This window comes from Mustela putorius, unplaced genomic scaffold, assembly GCF_011764305.1.
Source record: "Mustela putorius furo isolate JIRA1106 unplaced genomic scaffold, ASM1176430v1.1 tig00537350_pilon_pilon_pilon, whole genome shotgun sequence".
In the NCBI taxonomy this organism is placed as follows: Eukaryota; Metazoa; Chordata; class Mammalia; order Carnivora; family Mustelidae; genus Mustela; species Mustela putorius.
The window spans coordinates 7,371,952-7,391,423 of NW_025422471.1; the positions used below are offsets into that span (position 1 = coordinate 7,371,952).

At 42.6% G+C, this 19,472-nt stretch overlaps 1 protein-coding gene across 16 annotated transcripts in view; it reads right to left on the bottom strand.

The window, feature by feature from the left end:
- Window positions 1-19,472, bottom strand: part of CAST (calpastatin) — a 113,921-nt gene that overhangs the window by 42,895 nt on the left and 51,554 nt on the right. For 11 of the 16 annotated variants that reach the window (XM_004769937.3, XM_004769940.3, XM_004769939.3 and 8 more), the window contains 6 exons: window positions 9,153-9,212; window positions 5,275-5,340; window positions 4,624-4,665; window positions 3,219-3,275; window positions 2,756-2,866; window positions 1,445-1,528 (listed from right to left, as the gene is read on the bottom strand). In XM_004769937.3, the coding sequence (XP_004769994.1) occupies window positions 1,445-1,528; window positions 2,756-2,866; window positions 3,219-3,275; window positions 4,624-4,665; window positions 5,275-5,340; window positions 9,153-9,212 (420 nt within the window). The remainder of the gene's footprint in view (window positions 1-1,444; window positions 1,529-2,755; window positions 2,867-3,218; window positions 3,276-4,623; window positions 4,666-5,274; window positions 5,341-9,152; window positions 9,213-19,472) is intronic. The other 5 variants (XM_045074400.1, XM_004769938.3, XM_013044501.2 and 2 more) reach the window with 1 other exon arrangement.

Below are 19,472 nucleotides of genomic sequence, written 5' to 3' on the forward strand. Positions count from 1 at the left end.
ACTTTATACCTAGCACAAAATTTCAGATTGATGACATTTTTAAGGCTTTTTGAACAAATCTAATCCTCTATCTTAAATCTATCCATTTTTTCCAAACCATTTCATATAAGTACCCCTCATCAATACCACACAGTCACGTGTATCCCCAGAATGGGGATGAGAGTGCGAGTCTCAAGGTCATATACAGGGGCACCTGGGTGGCTCAGTGGGTTAAGCCTCTGCCTTCGGTGCAGGTCATGATCTTGGGGTCCTGGGATTGAGCCCCAAAATCGGGCTCTCTGCTCGGCGGGGAGCCTGCTTCCCCCTCTCTCTCTGCCTGCCTCTCTGCCTACTTGTGATCTCTGTCTGTCAAATAAATAAAATCTTAAAAAAAAAAAAGAAAAAAAAGAGAAATAATTAATCAAGGTCATATATAAGTGGTCTGCTGGAAGAAAAAACTAAATATATTTTTAAAAAATTTGAATATTTTCACGTAAAGATTCATGTAAGTTTTGTTATCACTCCACAGAATATCTGCATTACTCCTCCTTTTCAAGATCTGAGAAAAACTGATGTTTCCGGGAGAGATGCCATACTTTTACACTATGACTTTCCTCTCCACTTAGCCTGTAGGGTGATACCTTTCCTGTTTTGAAAAGCAGGAAAACAGATAAATAAATGCAACTTTTTGAAAAAGTTTCATTTCCATCTTATTATTGCTGCCATTCCTTGCTTGTGGTTTCCAGAGAGACGGTAGCATTTCTAGAGAGACACGATTAAATCTAAACTGATTACGGAGTCTGCCTTGCTATGGGCAGACACAGCAGACGACTTCTCATCTTACATTTCCCAGATCGCATCTGCAGGAGCTCCTCAAATGATCTAAGCAAGACTCACTCATCATGAGGAGGAGGGACACACATCCTCTCTCCTGAGAAAGTTGAAATGTTTCTTTCCAAAACTTCCCCTATCAACTCACGCAGAGGTCAGGACTGTTGGTGACCTACTCCTATCAACACAGGTGCTGTCCCTGGTGGAAGCTGAGAGAAGTGCTCGTTCAAATATTCTAATTTTATGTGCTTTATTTCAAAGCTATAAATCTTGAGACCAGGATCTGGGTCACCTCATATTTTAATTTCTCTTGGTCCTAATACCATGTCTTCTCCACCGCAGGTGTTCCAGACAGATTTCTTGAATATATGAATTCTCCTAACAGTTGTGCTATTCCACTCATTCTACGTCCCTTAGATGGGTCCCCTTCTTTACTAAATTCCACATAAAAGCAATGTTTGGTTTTCCCAAATACTGGTTATTTGAGTGTGGTAGCACCACCACCCAGAACGGTCCCTGAGAAGCAGACGTAAAGCCCAGGCTGGAAGGGGCCGTGGGCGAGCACGCGCTTCTCGAGGAGCAGACCCCGCCTGTGGCGAGGCCCGCGTAAGTCTTGTCGCCTGTTTGCGCTCACCTGTTTCGCCGGTGTGGAGGATGCCGCAGCTACACCACCACCAACCGGCTCCCCGCCGGCAGAAATCGCATCCTGTGATTTAGTCTACAGGTGGGGAAAAAAGATGAACAGAACTAAGTATCTCTGAATGACTATGTTCAAGACCACACATTGCAAGCATCTCTACTGAGCACTGAGCCAGTTCACCAGGACAGATGTCCGGCAGAGGGAGGGTTACCCCTACCATACGTGACACAGCACTGGGCCCCGCGGGAGGCTGCACTCTAGAGCCCACAGAGTCCATGCAGGCACAGGGAGAGGCGAGCGGGCCAGGCAGGGACTGAGATGAACTGGACCACAGGTACCAGGTATAAAGCTCCTGTCAGTTGTTGCTATATAACCTGATTTTTGAAGAGAAGCTGGCAATTTGGTTTTATGTGAAACATTGTGACTTGAATTGTTGGCAGCTTATTAAAAATGATTTTAATAATATTGTAAGCTGGGGTGCCTGGGTGGCTCAGTGGGTTAAGCCTCTGCCTTCGGCTCAGGTCATGGTCTCAGGGTCCTGGGATTGAGCCCTGTGTCGGGCTTTCTGCTCAGCAGGGAGCCTGCTTCCTCTTTCTCTGCCTGCCTCTCTGCCTACTTGTGATCTCTCTGTCAAATAAATAAATAAAATCTTCAAAAAAAAATAATAATATTGTAAGCCAAACAAAATAGATTTGAACAAAACACATAATGGCTGCATTCAGCTGGTGGGCCAGAAACATGGACCCTCTTCTTTCAAGTGCACTGTGAAGCAGGCCTACTTGACATCTTCCAAGAGCCCTTGATCAAAGAGTTCTTCCTGTAAATGTTTATTCTTCTAACAGCTGACCTCCATGAGCTGTGCAAATATGGAATCTATTTATGGCTCTATAAATTCATCTCTTCTATGACAAAATTCTCAGCACCTCTCTCAGATTCCCATGTAAAGAGCAGATCAGGCAGATCGTGTGTGCTCTTTATAACCCTAAGGAGAAAGGTCCAGGAGGTTAGCACTCCCGTGCTTCCTATCTATGAGAAACCAGAGCCTACTGCCTTACAGTCATGACTGGGCACCGCTGGGCAGTAGAGACCGGACTGAACGTCCCCACAACCCATCCGATGTACTTCTTAGGGCCAAGTTTCCACAAGGCTATTTGCAAAACCAGCCAAATGATAGCAAATCATTGCAATACAGAGTACATTCAGCATAACTCCATACATTCATCGACACAGGTCCATGTAGATGGAGGACCTGCATCTTATTCACTAGTTGATGGTAGTGTTTTCTTAGCAATCCAACTTATTTACCTTTGGGTTTATAGATTTCTTGGATGTCGGCTGTTCACTTGATTTGGACACTGGTTCTTTATGAACATGCTTACTTTCTGTATCTGATGCGTGCTTGGGCAGGCTTTTTGGCTGAAACACACAGACAGAGAGAGGGACACACACACACACACACACACCACTGTTAACAAGATGAAAAATACCAATGCTTTTCTCTGTGTGATGCCAACTGTTTCTAACAGTTGTGTTCTATGGAGTTTTGAATTGCATTGATCTCAATTCATGTGGCATAAATGTGATTACGTTAGGTACAAAATTTGAAATATATATCCTTCCTTCCATTAGTAAACTGCAAATCCTATTACTGCCACACGGTGGTGCCATTATAGTCAGAAAAACAAACGCAAATGACAGTTCAGAATTCCATTCCTCGCATACAAAAAAAGGCGTCACCAATTATCAAGTCCCAAGGATGATCATTTACCTCTTTGTGTTCCTTTGGCTTTACTTCTTGGGTTTTTTTCTCATGAACTACAGATGGCTGTTAATTTCAAAAGATAAAATCTCAATTACATTGGAGGTCTTTCTTTTATTATTTCCAAACAGGCTCAAGAACAAAAATCCCAGTTAGACCCTTCTGCCCCTCTTGGGAAAGGGCCACTTAGAGAAATACACATGGGCTACCTGTCAATAGTTATCCTCCCAACAGTCTGATAATGACGATAAGAGTAATGAAAAATTTAGTATTTCATTGAGAAAGATTTTTCAACTAGGTATGTAACTCTAACTTACTGGCTGTGTTTTACAATTCATATAGATCATTTGATAACTACAGGTCTAAACACAAAGCACTGAGACCTCTGGATTTGTTGACAGGGAATCCCGCTCTAGAAGTTCTTTTAAAAATCTGCCTTCATAGGAGATAAACGTTGTAATTTAATGATTTACACAGTCTTTTCTGTATTACAACAAGAGAAGGGGGTAACACCAGAAACCCGGTTCTCTTGAGATTGTATAAACAGTCAAAACATTTAAATATGGAATAGTGGACAATTTCCAGCTTGCTGTTGAATTTCTCCTCTACAGTGGACTATGGAATTATCATCCTGAGGGGAAGAGCAATCCAGAGGCCCTACATAAAATCAGATAAGCATTACCTTATACCCAGATAACCTCACCTCTGCCTCCATTTAAAGTACATCTCTGTGCTTTCTTTCCCACAGGAAAACTTGCATTCTTATCTGAGTGTTTGCTTAAGCACACTTGCTTAAAAGAAGTAATATGTAGCATCTTATGAAGGAGAAACATTTGCCCTGCCTGCAGACACCTGGGGACAATCTCTACATGGATATAGACTGGCTGTCAGTCTAGACAGCCATGAGTCAGGAAAGCCATTCCCAAGGGAAAGTCAGAGCTGCCTCCTGAGAAACTGACAACTAGTTCCACAAACTGAGATAAGACTGTTCAGATAAACCTACAGGCCTCTTAGGAAAGACTCATCTATAAATCATGTAGGTGCTCGGTTCAAAAGACACATTTACTCTTGCTGTCCCATCTTTAGAGGAATTGGACGCTCATTACCCTTTGTCCTTTCTTCTTTGCTCCTACAGTTTTTTAATAGTTACTTCACCTATAACAAAAATCTTGAACAAAACACCTTCTGAAATATACTGTTTTCATGTATAAAATATTCATTTTAACAATATATATATTTATTATAATTATTTACTTATGCTCTGTATAATCGTGTTTAAAAAGGTAATCCAAAATTGGTCAAATTAGCTGAGAAAAATTCCTTTTCCCATTCAATAGCACCAACAGAGGAAATTGGATTTTCATTGTTATTACGAAGAACCCAAATAACTCACTAGTTGACTTAAATCACTTACCTTCGTTGACTGTGACTTCTTTTCAGCTTCTGTTTTTGCAGCCTAAACTCAGCAAAATACAGAAAGGAAGAGAGGAAATGAATTAAGGAAGAAAGGAAAAGCAGACCTAGTTTACAAGGTTTACCATAGATTTTCTTCAACTAAGAAAGCTCAGAGGAGATGGCTTTGATGTAAATATAAACTTTAGAAGTTTACTATACTTTGCTTGGAATTTTAACTCTTTAGATAAACACTAACGCACTCAGATACCCTGTTCTTCCCTTCAGAGCAGTTTACATCTTACTTTTGTTATGTGTATCAAACATATGTAAACATTTATTACCATGAACATTATAGCTAATACATAAATAAGCAAAATAAAATACAAATCCTCATCCTTGAAAGGCAACAACCGATCTCTTGAGTGAAATACCAGGGGTTCTGGCTGCCCGCGTGAAACAATGGGATGGTGACAGAGCCAAGAGCTAGAAAGCAGTGACATTAAGTTTTAGTGCCGGAATATCAGCGACGGGTCACGAAGGCCGACCAGCAAGTCTGTGACGGGTGAGAGAGTTACGGGAGATCTGGAACTGCCGTTATTAGTGTGTGCTGAGCCGCTCAAAGTGGCCGTTAGCAAACATACATGTCCCCTAGTACCGTGAACCCCATCACCTGTTTTCTGTGTCTTTTCTTGTCAGGAGAATACTGTCGCTCCATCTGTTTGCTGACTGGAATAGCCTAATACAAGAGCACAGCCCCAAGTGTGATTTTATTTTATCGGACCATCGCATAGGTCACATGTATCATTGGGCTGTATGTTTCTCTCAAGTCCCCTTCCACTCAGCTACAGCATCTCCGCCATGCCCATGCATGTAACTCCGGGAAGTTGCACACACAGAAATTCTAAAGGCTCCAGCAAATACTGTAGTTTGGATTTACTCTATTTTCGTGGTAAGAATCTGCAAGATTGCCCTTAATAAAACTAACTTCTGACCCCTTTCCTTCACCTTCTCTAGGTGCTTAGAAAGGCTGCTTGGGCCATTTTTTTCCAACTGTATCTCTAACATTTGTTTACGAACAAATCAATAGTCACAAGTGCTGTCAAAAGTTTTCTGAAATTTTGTCCACAGGGTATTACAATTCCGTGACTAGTGCATTGGTTTTTATTGCACAATATAATCTAAATTTCTGGGACTGCTTCAGAAGAGCTGCTATATCGGCTTAGTCAGTTGAGCTTCGGACACATGATTTCAACTCAGGTCATAAGCTCAGGGTCCTGGGATAGAGCCCTGCATCAGGCTCTGCACTGAGCATGGAGCCTGCTTGAGATTCTTTTTCTGCTTTTCCCAATGCCCCTCCCCCAGCTTGCACTTGCTCTCTATTGAAGGGGAAAAAAAATAATAAAATAGTTGGCTGTGACTTAGGCCCTCTACTGGAATATTTTACACAGTTTTACCCAACCAAAGGTCATCTATATAAAAAAATACGATTCCTTAAGTATATACATGATTTCTCAGTACAGGCAAGATATGAAAACTGGATTAAACATTTCTGAACTTTTCAGATTAAAAGATTAAAAATTAGACCCAGTACTTCCCACCATTTCATTCCCTTTTATCTATTTGGTGGCATTAACATGGACTCCTATTTTTAATTCTATTATCTAAAAACAAAAACAAAAACAAAAACAACAAATAGCTTCTTAATTTACCATGCCATGAGCTTCAGCCATGAAGAGACAAACGTTCCTCCCATAATGGACCCTCACTATACCGACACATGTATTGTTTTGGGAAGGGGAAAACAAAGTTCACAGTCACAGAACCCTTTCAAAGAAATTTCAAATTTTGGATCCTTTCAAACTGGATCTTTGTTAATTAGTTTCTGTATCTGCTACTATGCTTTCTGATTTTATGCAAATGCAATTTATTAAATGATTAAGAAGGAAAATAAGCCAGCTGGTATTGTAGTGGCTTGGATCTATTAATAGGTTCTACTATGTAATTTGGTAGTCAAGATTTTGCATGGAAGAACTCTACAAAACAATTACAAATTCACACTCACACATGCAAGCAACTTATAATAAAGAATATTTTTACTAGGAGTCGCTAATACATTACCTAAACTTATTTTTGCTGAAGGTAGTGGGGCTTAACATTGTAATGACAATGATAACCAATGTTTACTGATTACCTCTTAGTATCAGGGACTGTTCTAAACTTCACATGTGCCAACTCACTCAGTCCTCGTAAGAATTCTATGAGACGAGTATCATCACCATCATCATCATCATCAACAACATTATCTACCCACTTTGTGGATGAGAAAATGAGGCCCACAGAAGTGAAATAATTCCCCACGGACTACCAGGGAGGAGCTGGGGTTTTGTGGGCACAGTCACTGTGCTGCCTTGTCTCCCCAGGACTAGCCTGCTCCTGCTAGGCACCTGCTGCGGGATAGGCCCTATCGAATACGCTTACGTGTTTGTTTCCTTACACAGCCTTGTGAAACAGGTGCTATTATCCAAACTGTACCAATAGGGAAACCAGAGCAAAGAAGAGTTTCCAAACACAGCGGCTGGTGGGAAAGGAGATCCCAAACCAGGCCATGGGGTTGCATGGCTCCTACTGTTTAGTCTTACAAGGATCGTGCCCTGAGTAGAAATGACTAGACCTTCCATCTTAAGCACAGCAATGTGACCACCAGTTCTAATGTGCCAGAGCAAGAGGGACAGAACTTAGTTCTAGACATATCACCCGCCTTTCAGAGGTAGGTAGGCTTTTATTTGAAAGGTGTAGAACAAGACAAGATTTGGTATAAGTTATTATCTTGAATTAATATCTTTTTTCTAAAAGCTGAAACTAGTTGAAGAAATCTGTTCAAGTTTACAAAAATCTTCAAGAGAAGGCTAGTGTGAATGTTATGACCCATACATCAGAAGCACATGAATCTAATTAATGAGAACAGTGTGAGTGAGATCCACCCCAAAAAAGACAGCTGATGTCAAAGGTGGTCCCGGGGTGGCCACTGGTGATATTTCATCCTCAAGATCTTAGATTTGTCCCTCTCTCTTTCCTCCCACTTTCTTCTCCCTCTTCTGCAGGACTGCCAGGAGTTCTCATGATTAATGCTTAGCAATAGTTGAAGGGTCTGTGGACACTTGCTCTAGGCAATAGGACACACTTGAAATAAGCATTGGTCCTTGGGCAGAGTCAGGGACAAAAAAGCAGGGCCAAGCAATGGGTCAAATGAGAACTACAATAATAAAGAGGAAATCCTAGATTTGTGGCTCTCCTTTTTGTACTTTTCATGGACTCTGAGTCAATGATAATTTGATTTTGGCTGATGTTTCTCCTATAGTCTTAAGACTGAGATCAGATTTTTAAAAATATCTTAAGATTAACCTTGGTCTAAGAAAGTAGTGACAATGAACAGATAAATTAAGGATCAGGTCATGTATACTCGGAAAACAAAAAATTCAGGTAAAATACTAAATAACAATTTTAGACTAAAAACTTTAAATCAAAATGAATGCTAGATAACAGAAGAGACTGAATAGTGTATTTCAAGATATTGGCAATATCCTTTAAAAACAGTTCAGCGTGAGACCTGAGGATCTCTCGACAGCACGAAATTATAGCACCAGTACCAACTTAAGGCATAGGATCCTACCAGGATAGCAAAGCAGTAAGACCGAAAAATCATGTCAGTGATTTTAAACAAGGGCAACTAAGTAACAGAGTAGATTAGCTCTTAAAACACCCAAGAATAATGGCTCATAAAAATTAGATGAGAGCATCTTGATAACATCCCTGCTTTAATTCTCCAACCCAGAATAATCTCAAGAAACAGCCTGAGACAAGCTGATGAAGGTGGAAGGTTGAGGCAGCTTCCTCTGCAGAACTAGGTTTATTCTATGCGGCCACAACACTGGATCACATTCTTTTATTGTTTCTTCTCAAATGCCAAGAAATAATTTTTAGAATAAATCTCAAATAGATCTCAAAGGTTTACCAGTAAGATGATGTCCTGCATGACTGAAATTTCACAAGGAAACTTAAGCATTCAAAATAACAGCATCTATGTGTCACTCGTCGCTTAGTGTAAACTCAGTGTAAACTTTTTCTTACATTTCATTTTAAATGGTCAGAATAACAAAACCATCTTATTAAGAAGAATTCATATTCTTCACTAGATCCACAGAAATGCACTTAGATCCTCTAATAATTTAAAAACTCCATCAAGTCTAGAACCAGGAAAAAAAATATCTCTGGATGATCTAGAATAGATGACCTATTTTCTAGATCTAGAAAATGTCTTTTCTAGATACTCTGAAACAACATAGGAGTAGACAGAGGACATTCGAAGCAAATATCAAAAGCCTAGGTGGGTTTCCAAAGACCCCTCTAATCATGAAGAAAATGTTTCCTTCTGTAACTTAAGCTTGTTCAGACACAGAACTCATTTGTTAGTCTACATGCGTTTTGCTTTACAAAATAATCACTTAAGGGCAGCATTCACCCCAGCACACCCGCGAAGACTCTTCATACCTTGGCTTCTGTGGGATTCATACTGGACGACTTGCTGGTGGAGGTGGAAGAAGTTGACGCCTAGAAAGTAAAGAAGCAGAAAGTGTGATTCTAGTTCACCTACAAATACTTTGTCTTTCGGCTCCTCTTAACCATACTTGTTCTTAACTCTGCCTTGGTTTTACCTCTTCTAGAGGACTACTCCCACACAAGTCCAGTAGGTAATACTGCCTGTGGGCAAAAGCCTTTATAACCAGATCAGATGGGTTCAAATTTTGAGTGTACTACTTATTAAATAATCCCGGGCCATTTCCTGATCTTTATAGTTTCCCCTTTCTCAATTTTCTTTAGTAGAGAACCGTCTTGGAAGGTTCTTACTACCTGGTACATAAATGCTCAGTAAATATTTTGATTATTGTATTACTTTTTGAAAGAACAGAGACTTGAAAACTTGACAACATTTTGTTCAAACACAAGCTCTGCCAATTACTATCTCCGTGACTTTCAGCCTTAGTTTCCCAGCTATATAAAATGAGGCCAATACCATCTCTTTTGCAAGATCTGAGATATATATTTGAGATATATATTTGAGCTACATATTTGAGATAATAAAATATCTGGCATATTTGTAGGTGCTTCTTAAATTACTAATGCATTATTCCTAAGATATTATACAAGACAGAAGAGCAGGATGTAGGGCTGGAAAACAGACTGAGGAGGATCAGAATTGTCCTTTCAGTGTCACGTAAGGAGGAGAAAGTGGGAGTGGGGTTGCAAAGGGGGATGCTGCTCTATTATGGATCTCATGCAGGCTCCTCCTGGATGGCAAGAGGTGATGAACAGTAATTGAAGTTTCATGATACACCATTCCTAGTGTGCACGGGGGCGGTGGAACTAGTCCCTGCAATCTAATCACCCGAGCAGCAGGTTATGCATATGGGCGCTTGCATGGTATGGAACACCATCCTAGACAGCAACTTGCATTACCCTGGTTAATAATAAATCCATCACTACCTTTGGGGAATTCCAGCCTCGGCTCATTTAAAACCTCCTTAATATTTAAGTCTGTTAGGTTTTAAAGCTTAGGGATTCCATCTGGCAGAAGTTGCCTTCTTAAGTAACCAGCTGTCGGTAAACAGCTGAGGACCTGCCAGTAATACTCAGAGCCTGTCTCTGAAGTCTGGCCCAGAGCCATTTCAGAAGCTCAGTCCCTGGACAGGATAAGCCCAACCTGGCTGGCCCCCTAGATCCCTGAGATCACCCATCACCCGCTCAGGGGACTGTATGGACCTACTATAGCTCCTGGCCCGGGAACAAAATCACCTTCCCCACAGATCTACTGAATGTAGAACATGTTGGTGCTATTAGTAAATTACCACAATTTACAGATGAAAAGCCCAAAGTTTTATTATACTTATTTTTTCCCCAAGACTTTATTTGAGAGAGAGAAAGCAACAGAGACAGCGAGAGAGAGCGTGAGCGAGCAGGGAGGGGAGGGAGAAGCAGGCTTCCAATGTGGGGTTCAATCCCAGGACTCTGGGATCATGACCCCAGCCAAAGTCAGACACCCAACTGAGCCACCCAGGTGCCCTGGTATATTGATATTTCAAACAAACCATATGAACTTTATTCCTGAGCACCCTTAGGCACCAACTGGGCACCCCCTCACTCCACAATATACCAAACCTGGTCATTGTTGCAGGCATGGTGCTGTCTCTCTCACATTCTCTTTGGGATAAAAAGCGAGATGTACCAAGGTGAATTTTCCCATCAAATTAATGGACAAATATATGGGTATTCATTTTTCCTTGAGATGTTTTTATTTGTGAGAATTAACACACCCATTTGCTACAACCCGTTCCTTCAATGATTTCCTTCAATCATATAAAAACGAAGACCAAACACTCTACATAAAAGTGCTTTTTAGGGGCGCCTGGGTGGCTCAGATGGTTAGGCGTCTGACTCTTGGTTTCAGCTCAGGTCATGATCTCAGGGTCATGATTTCATGGGTGGTGAGATCAGCACCTCCCCTCACATAGGGAGTGTGGGAGGTCAGGCTCTGAGCTCAGCAGGGAGTCTGCTTGAGATTCTCTCCTTCTGCCCCTCCTCCCTCTCTAAAATAAATAAATCTTTTTTAAAAAGTGCATTTACTCTGCAAATCTTTAGGTAAACATTATTTCTAAATCTCTAGGTTTATTAAAACATTCCTATAGTCGGGGCACCTGGGTGGCTCAATGGGTTAAAGCCTCTGCCTTCGGCTCCGGTCATGGTCTCAGGGTCCTAGGATTGAGCCCCGCGTCAGGCTCTCTGCTGAGCAGGGAGCCTGCTTCCCTTCCTCTCTCTCCGCCTGCCTCTCTGCCTACTTGTGATCTCAGTCTGTCAAATAAATACATAAAATAAAATCTTAAAAAAAAAAAAAAAGAAAACAAACAAAACAACAACAAAAAATTCCTGAAGTCAGGAGTTAGTCTTGGAGTTTCCAATTTGCCTCACTACATTTGCTTGGAGTTTCCAATTTGCCTCACTACATTATTAAGCAACAGCTGGATATGATCCTCAAAGCCTACAGACTTTCAAAGGCCCCTCTCCCCCGACCTGAGAACAGTAAAATCGACATGGGTTGCCATCAATAAGCGTGGAGAGATAATCATGGGAATGCAGCTGAAGGCCTTGGCCACACCTGTTCTCAGCACAGATCCCAACGTGGAAGTTCTAGCCCATCACAAAGCCACTAAATGCTCTGAACTGAAAGGAAAGCTACTTCATGGGATCGGGATCGGAAAGTAAGGAAAATAATCCCACCCTGTTGCGAACCCATTCAATTCCCCGCGAACCGCGGTGTGTTCCATTTTATTCTATTTACAAAGACAGTGCATTTTTACTATTTGTTATCTCTAGTGAGGGACTGAATATATTTTCATTTTAAATCTTCTGTACTATTTGAGTATCTAAACATTGGTGTGAATAACTGATAGTTAAATTTTTTGAAGTCTATCCACAAAGCTTTGAATGGAAGAACTTTACAAGATAAACCTTTGATGGGTTTCTAAACAGCTGGAGAGAGTGGTATCTCATAGAGGTTAAATGCCCTGTCACATTTTCCACAGTTCACCGGCTCCACAAGTATTTACTTATCCAGCACATGGTCTGTGCCAGGTACTATGTCAGGGGACAGTAACACAGTGGTGAAATTGCTAGACATGTTCCCGCCACTGTGGAACTTTCAGCCTCATCAGAGAGGCCATTCATAGAATAATCACTGCAATAATTACTCGTGTAAGCGCAATAAAGGAAAATGACAGACGCCCATGCAAACAGAGACCTGGCAACCAGAGTTAGTTCATGACACAGTCGGGACAGGTGATGCCGAGGATGTGATGTGGAGATTAAAGGATGAGGGGGCATCACATCACCCAGGCAAAGGCTGGGGGTTGGTGGGGAGAAGGGAGAAGGGGTGGGGAATGCCCTGAACTGGGTGTGCCTGGACTGGGACCTAGGCCACCTGACTTCTACCTCACTGATTCTCTGCTGTAGGACCCACTGCATAGGCAGTCCAGTTAATATCAAGGGGCAATTTTAAAGCACAACCATCAGTGCTGACCCATACCAAAATACTTTTGTAGGATTAGCGCTGTCCATGAGAGTGAAGTGTAGCTGTAACATTGTCTCCCTCCCCAATGACCCAAGAAATTCTCTTCATATCCAGAGTGTTATTAGTCAATTACAAACAAATCAAAGTAGCTATCAGGGTAACAAAGAACAGGGAAAAAATACATTATAATCAGACTCTACCCACCCTTTCAACAATTGTGATTTTAAAAGCAATGAGCTGGGGGCTGAGTATACCCAATGAAGAGGACACCAGCTCTGCTTCCAAAGGGTTCAGAGTCCGGAAAGATAACCCGCAGCTGCTTTAGGTTACAAACGAAGTGCTCTAACAGAAGCTGGAAAAGAATCCCATGGAACAAAGCCACTGTCTGAGTTCTAAGCTTCAGGTCCACCTCAACCAAGCTTCCTGTGCTGTCGACTTGCATTAAAATAAACCAATGCTGTTAAGAGAGAGCAAATGAAACCTAGAAAAGAGTATTTAATCCTGTGCTTAATCAATATGACATTACTCAACACAATCTCTTTAAATTTGTTTAGTTGTGACAGTGAGAAATTTGGACATTTACTCCAGTAAATGATTACAGATAGGAGGAGAAGATGGTATGCTTTTAAGACCCTTGGAAAATAGAAACTCCTTTCCTTCCAAATGTCCATCAACTGATGAATGGATAACGATGTGGTGTATATATACACAATGGAATGGTTTTTTTTTTATACACAATGGAATATTACTCAGCCATCAAAAGAATGAAACCTTGCCATTTGCAATGATGTAGATGCAACTAGAGGTCTCCACAAGAGAACTAAGTCAGAGAAAGACATGACTACACCCATATGCAGAATTTAAGAAGGGACATGGATGAATAAAAGGGGCAAAAAAAAAAAAAGAAAGAAAGAAAGAAAGAAAGAGAAAAAGGCAAACCATAAAACAGACTCCTAACTACAGAGAACTGAGAGTTGCTAGAGGGGAGCTGGGGGGATGGATTAAACAGGTGACAGGTTTTAAGGAGGCACTTGTGATGAGCACCACCTGTTACACTGACGTGATGAATCACTAAATCCTACTCCTGAAACCAAAATTACACTACGTATTAACTAACCGGAATTTAAATAAAAACTTTAACCAATCAAACAAAAAAGAAACGGCTTCCCTTTTTTCACATACATTTTGCAAAAGTCTCGTGAAGTCCAACCTTTCAGCTCTCTTAGCCATTCCGGACAGATTAATCTTCCTGTATAGTGCTCGTACCCACATCCAAATTAGAAACAGTGGGGGCTCCTGCCGCCCACTGCATCATACAGGAATCCTTTCTCTTGCTTCCAAAGACCCTGTGCTCCAATCCCTCCCCAGCTCCCAACGCAGAACAGCAGTGCCAGCCAGCCAGCCGTCCCCTTCCCGGAGCACACCTCCCTCACGGCTCCCGATTTCATTCACACACGTGCTGCTGGTTGGTGTGTTTCTCTTTGCAAACTACCCCGGCCCTATGTACCCTTCCTTTCAGGTATATCTCGCTAGCTCCCAGCCCCAGCATCAGAGCCTCCGGCATTACAACCACTGCCAGCAGTCCCCATGGGCATCTTCCGAGTCCATTCCAGCACCTTCTAGGGTCAGGCAACCGCGTCACTGCCGCAGGAACTGCTCCTCCCCTAGAGGGCGCCCCTTGGGAAGAACAGATGTCGGGTACACTCATCGGCCAACCCCACTCTTACCCATGGCACCATTCTGTCCATGGCTTAGCCTTGATTCTGAAGGGTGTCTAGTGAGGACCGAGCTCAACCACCGTGTGGTGCTGGATGTGACCACAGGAGGTTGAGCTCACCCACACGCCCTGCTGAATGGGCCCGACTGGACCAGTTAAAGGATCTCTTAGGAGGGTCTGGGTCCTCGAGGATTTGCTCATCCATTCTGCTGCCATTGAACCTGGCTGATGGAAAAAAAATTACTTCCTCAGCTCCTCATCTACCTACCACAAAAACAGAGTCCCCTCCCTTGCCTGGGGGTGCCGGAAGTCTCAGTTCTCTGCCAGTGCTGCCAGCTGGCTTGAGGGAGGGAGTGTGCCTTACCTTCCCTCCCGTCCTTCGACCTCACCTTGCTCTGTGGGACAACCAGCCAGCCTGCCAGCAGATGAGTCAGCGAGTGCTCCTGAGCCCAACCCATCTTCCTGTCCCCGCCCCCCACAGGCACCATCCCCAGGTCCTCCCACCCACAGTACGAATCACCCTTCCCACATCCGGCCGCCTCTGCTATGGAGCCTTCCTAGAACACCTGCCACATGTCCGCACATGCCTCTTCCAACCGCCGACGGGTTGACGGTTCCCTTTTCAATCCCTGACCATCCTCTCCCTCGTGGTTGCTGTGCCAGAGCAACTCCGTGCTCTCTCTCCCACCCTCTGAATCCGCTTCCTTCTGGAAGCCCCTTCTGATTCCTCCATTCTTCTATTTCAACCTCAGTCATGGGCCCTCTGCCTTCTCTCACACTGTTGCTCCCTCAGAAAGCTGATTCTTCCCAGGACTTTACCACTCATTATGTGAACAATTTTCTATTCTTTTCAAGCAGCCCTACTTTATCACCAGACTACTTTATTTAGCCCGAAAATGAGGACGTCGAGAAAGACCGCTGTGGATTTAACTCCCTGCTCCAGCACTTATTAACCCACGTTAACCTCCTGTGGCCTCCATTCCCGCAGCTGTAAAATGGGAGTAAAACCACCTGCATCTGGTGTTGCTGTAAGGGCCACATGACCTAATGCAGGGAAGGCATCTGGCCCTGAATCACCTGGGGTCAGGCCCAGGGCTGCTTCCAGTCCTCATCACCATTCTGTCCTTGTCACTTCTACTGCCACCCACACTCCTGCTCTTGGTCACATACCTCCCACACCCGGATTCCATCAAGGCCCTCTAATAGTTTCCATGCCTTGTTCTCCTACCCCCTGACCTACCCCATTCTCTAGCTTCCATCTCTTTCTGTGGCTGCCTACTTTATCTGAAAAAAAAAAAAAATGTGTACCATATTCTCACTGTGATGAAATAGGAAGCTCTCAACAGCTTCGCACTATATCTGAGATAAAGTCCAATGTCTTTGACCTGAACTTCAGACTCTTAATTTGGCCTGCTTACTCCACTAGTTCTCTCACGGTGACCCATGCCACGCCTTCCCTCCAGCTAGGACAGTGTCCTTCCTGTCTCACAGGCAGCATAACTCACTGCTTAAGAGCATGAGGGGGGCTCTGGGCTCGAGAACGTCTGGTGGAATTTCAGCTGACTGTGAATTCATGTGCAACCTCAAGTAAGTTACTGTGCCTCGGTGTCCTCATCTGTGATAGGGGAATAGTAATAATTCTCACCCCATATGGGTTAAGAATAAGCAAGTTAATGTACATGAACTGGTAATAACATTGTTTGGCAAGTGGTAAGCAATGGGCAAACGCTAGTTAGTATTACTACCACCATCACGCTCCCTTCCTTCTCTGGGCCTCTCATCTTGCTATTGCCACTGCCTAGGAAGGCTTTTCCCTGCTTGACCCCACATGTCCATACCCTCAAAGACTGAGCTCAAGATACAACACAAGAATCTGCTTTAGCTCACATTACTTTCTCAACCCCTATATATGTTTGTACTTCTCATTTGGACGCTTAGTCACATGCTGTGTTAGAGGAGGTTCCTGAGCTCACTTCTAAGCATATGTCACTTGTTATCAGTGAAGCTATAATCATGAGACAGCGGTCATTTCTGCTCCCCACAGTGTCTACCACAGTGCTGAGTACATAGTAGCAGAGAGGAGCTAAAAAGTCACTGTTGAGGGGCACCTGGCTGGCTCAGTCAGAAGATCACGCAACTCTTGATCTCAGGTTATGAGTTTGAGCCCCACGCTGGAGGTAGAGGTTACTTAAATACAACTTTAAAAAAAACACGGTTGATTCCAACCTTTGTTTCTGTTTTCTACTCATCAATTAAAGTCTCATTTGAACAAAGATACTGGTTTTGTTTTCAAAGATTTACTTGAGAGAAAGAGAGTGAGCTTCAGCATGCACCAGGGAGAAGCAGAAGGGAAGAATATCAAGCCAATTCTCTGCTGAGCCCAACAGGAGGCTCAATCTCAGGACCCTTAGGTCATGACCTGAGTCAAAATCAAGAGCAGGACATAGCTGACTGAGTCACCCTGGAGCCCAAAAGATACTATTTAATAGCCTCTTTTTTTTTTTTTTTTAAAGCTAGAATCAGGAACATAGTTAATACATTGGAAAACTTAAGTTTCAGTCTTCTGGCTTCTCAGTGACCCTGATTCCACAAGCAATCCCACTAAACCTAAGCATCTGGTTTCCCATAATGGGAATACCATGTACCCTACAGAGTTATCGTGAGGGTCAAGTTAGACACCAAATATTAGGGCAATTTGGACAAAATACAAAATAGATACTAAACATTTTCTAAATTAAATGATTTTTAACTTTTAAAACTGCTTCTGCTAGATGTACTTGAGAAAACCAAATCATTTGTTACTAAACCAGACACAATACGCTTATTTAATAACACATCTCAAAATAACAAAAGAAAGACAATGATAGATTTTTTTTAATACGGAAGTTCTTTCCTCACAGAACTTATAAGACAGACCTGAATGTGAACTCCACGAGGTCAAGAGCCATGCCTGTCTCAGTTGCTGCACATCCCCAGAGCCTGGCAACGGCAGTTGCCTAGCAAGTATTTGTTAAATATATTATGAATTTGTGCATGAGTAAACACAAAGAGTATTATCTGATGGCTCAAAATCAATCTTGCATAAGTTTTTCTCAATCATCAGATATTTTATTCAAAGCACAAGTCAGAAAACTGATTAGAAAAACATAATTTAAACAGCTAGTCATTTCCATCACCACTGTTTTCCAAAGGGAGTTGCACAAGTTTAAAAAGCACATATAGAGGGGTTCCTGGGTGGCTCAGTGGGCTAAGCCTCTGTCTTCAGCTCAGGTCATGATCTCAGGGTCCTGGGATCAAGCCCCACATCGAGCCCCCCTTCGGGGGGGGGGGCGGTCTCTGCTCAGCAGGGAGCCTGATTCCCCCTCTCCCTCTGCCATTTTGCCTACTTGTACTCTCTCTTTGTCAAATAAGTAAAATCTTTAAAAAATAAATAAATAAATAAAAAGCACATAGAGACACAAAAACATCCCTAAGCCACTTCCTGCACAACACCTGGAGCAAACAATGGGCAGAAGAGGGGTTTCTGAGAAAACATGGACATTCTTCAAAGACACCATTCATGGATGCAGGTTTACGTTTTTCTTTCTGTAACGACCAATTATTCACTTCAGGAAGTGAATATTCCGAGGTTTAAGTTTGTCTATTGTTTGCATGCTGTCACACCATGACATACATTCTTCCAAAGCCTTTAATTATTTAGCATAATAATGATGTTCCTAAGGAGGCTTCCAATGCAGTCACCTAACAAAGAGGGTGTGTAATCATTTCACAAAACATGATTCCAATGACAGGTAAGCAATGACTCATCTAGGAATGAAGTGGAGCCCTCTTTGGGGGAGAACAGGCAGATCTACTTTGCGCCAGAAGACCTACTTAAGACACCGATTTACACCCCAGCCTCGACATAACGGAGATAATAAGGTTGACTGTGATAAGATCTTAAGTATGTGATATTACAAGAGATAAGAAGAGGGAGAGCACCTCTGAGACAGGTGTTGGAAGATGGTTAGGAAAGCCTTCACAGGAGAGAATGAAACTATTATTTACTGTAGTGTCATCAACAGGTAGGTGGGGACCACAGAATCTCCCATGTTCCAGAAAGGGAGACAGGTGTTTTCCGTATCTGATTTCAGCTATCTTCAAGAAATCCTAGGAGGTAACCTTATTATCTGCATTTTATAAATGACAAAACTAAGGTTCAGAGAAGTTAGGTAACTTATCAAAGATTTCACAGTTAAGAAGCAGCAGGGCTTGGATTTGAGTACAGATATGACAGTGATGCCCATGAACTTTGCTATAACGAGTGGACTCCCCTTTGTCCAAAAATTAAAATATTTGGATTTTTTTAAAAAAGAGAGAGTGAGGTGCCTGGGTGGTTCAGTGGGTTAAAGCATCTGCCTTCTGCTTAGGTCATGAGCCCAGGGTCCTGGGATCGAGCCCCGCATTGGGAGGGGCTTTCCCCTCTCTCTCTGCCTGCCTCTCTGCCTACTTGTGATCTCTCTCTCTGTCAAATAAATGAATAAAATCTTAAAAAAAAATTTTTTTTTAAAGAGAGAGAAAGAGGCCGAAACAGGACAGTCATTCCAGGCAAGCAAAACAGCTTGAGCAAGACTCAGAGTTGGGAGGAGATACTCAGTCCTAAGTGTAGCAGACGAAATGAAGGAAAGTGTGCAAAAGGAGGCAGCCTGAACACCACCTGCGGGAAAACAGGGGATTCCATCTCAACGTTTGTGAAATATATTAAAAGGGACACATACACTTAAGATAAAAATAGAAGTCTCAGCTCCTCTTGCTCTGGGAAGTGGAGAGCACATAAAGTTTTGGCCTCTGATGCAACATGTGGGCAAACCTCAAAATAAACATCCACACGTTGCCTGGCAACCGCAACAGCCAGGGCTCATCCCTGAGCTAAATCCACGCCAGAAATTACAGAAGTTTTGGCCACACCCTGTGAGCCTCTGAATATAAACTCTGACACTGGGCCACCCCAAGCAGCTGGAAAAAAAAATCCACAAAATGCATGAAGTTGAAC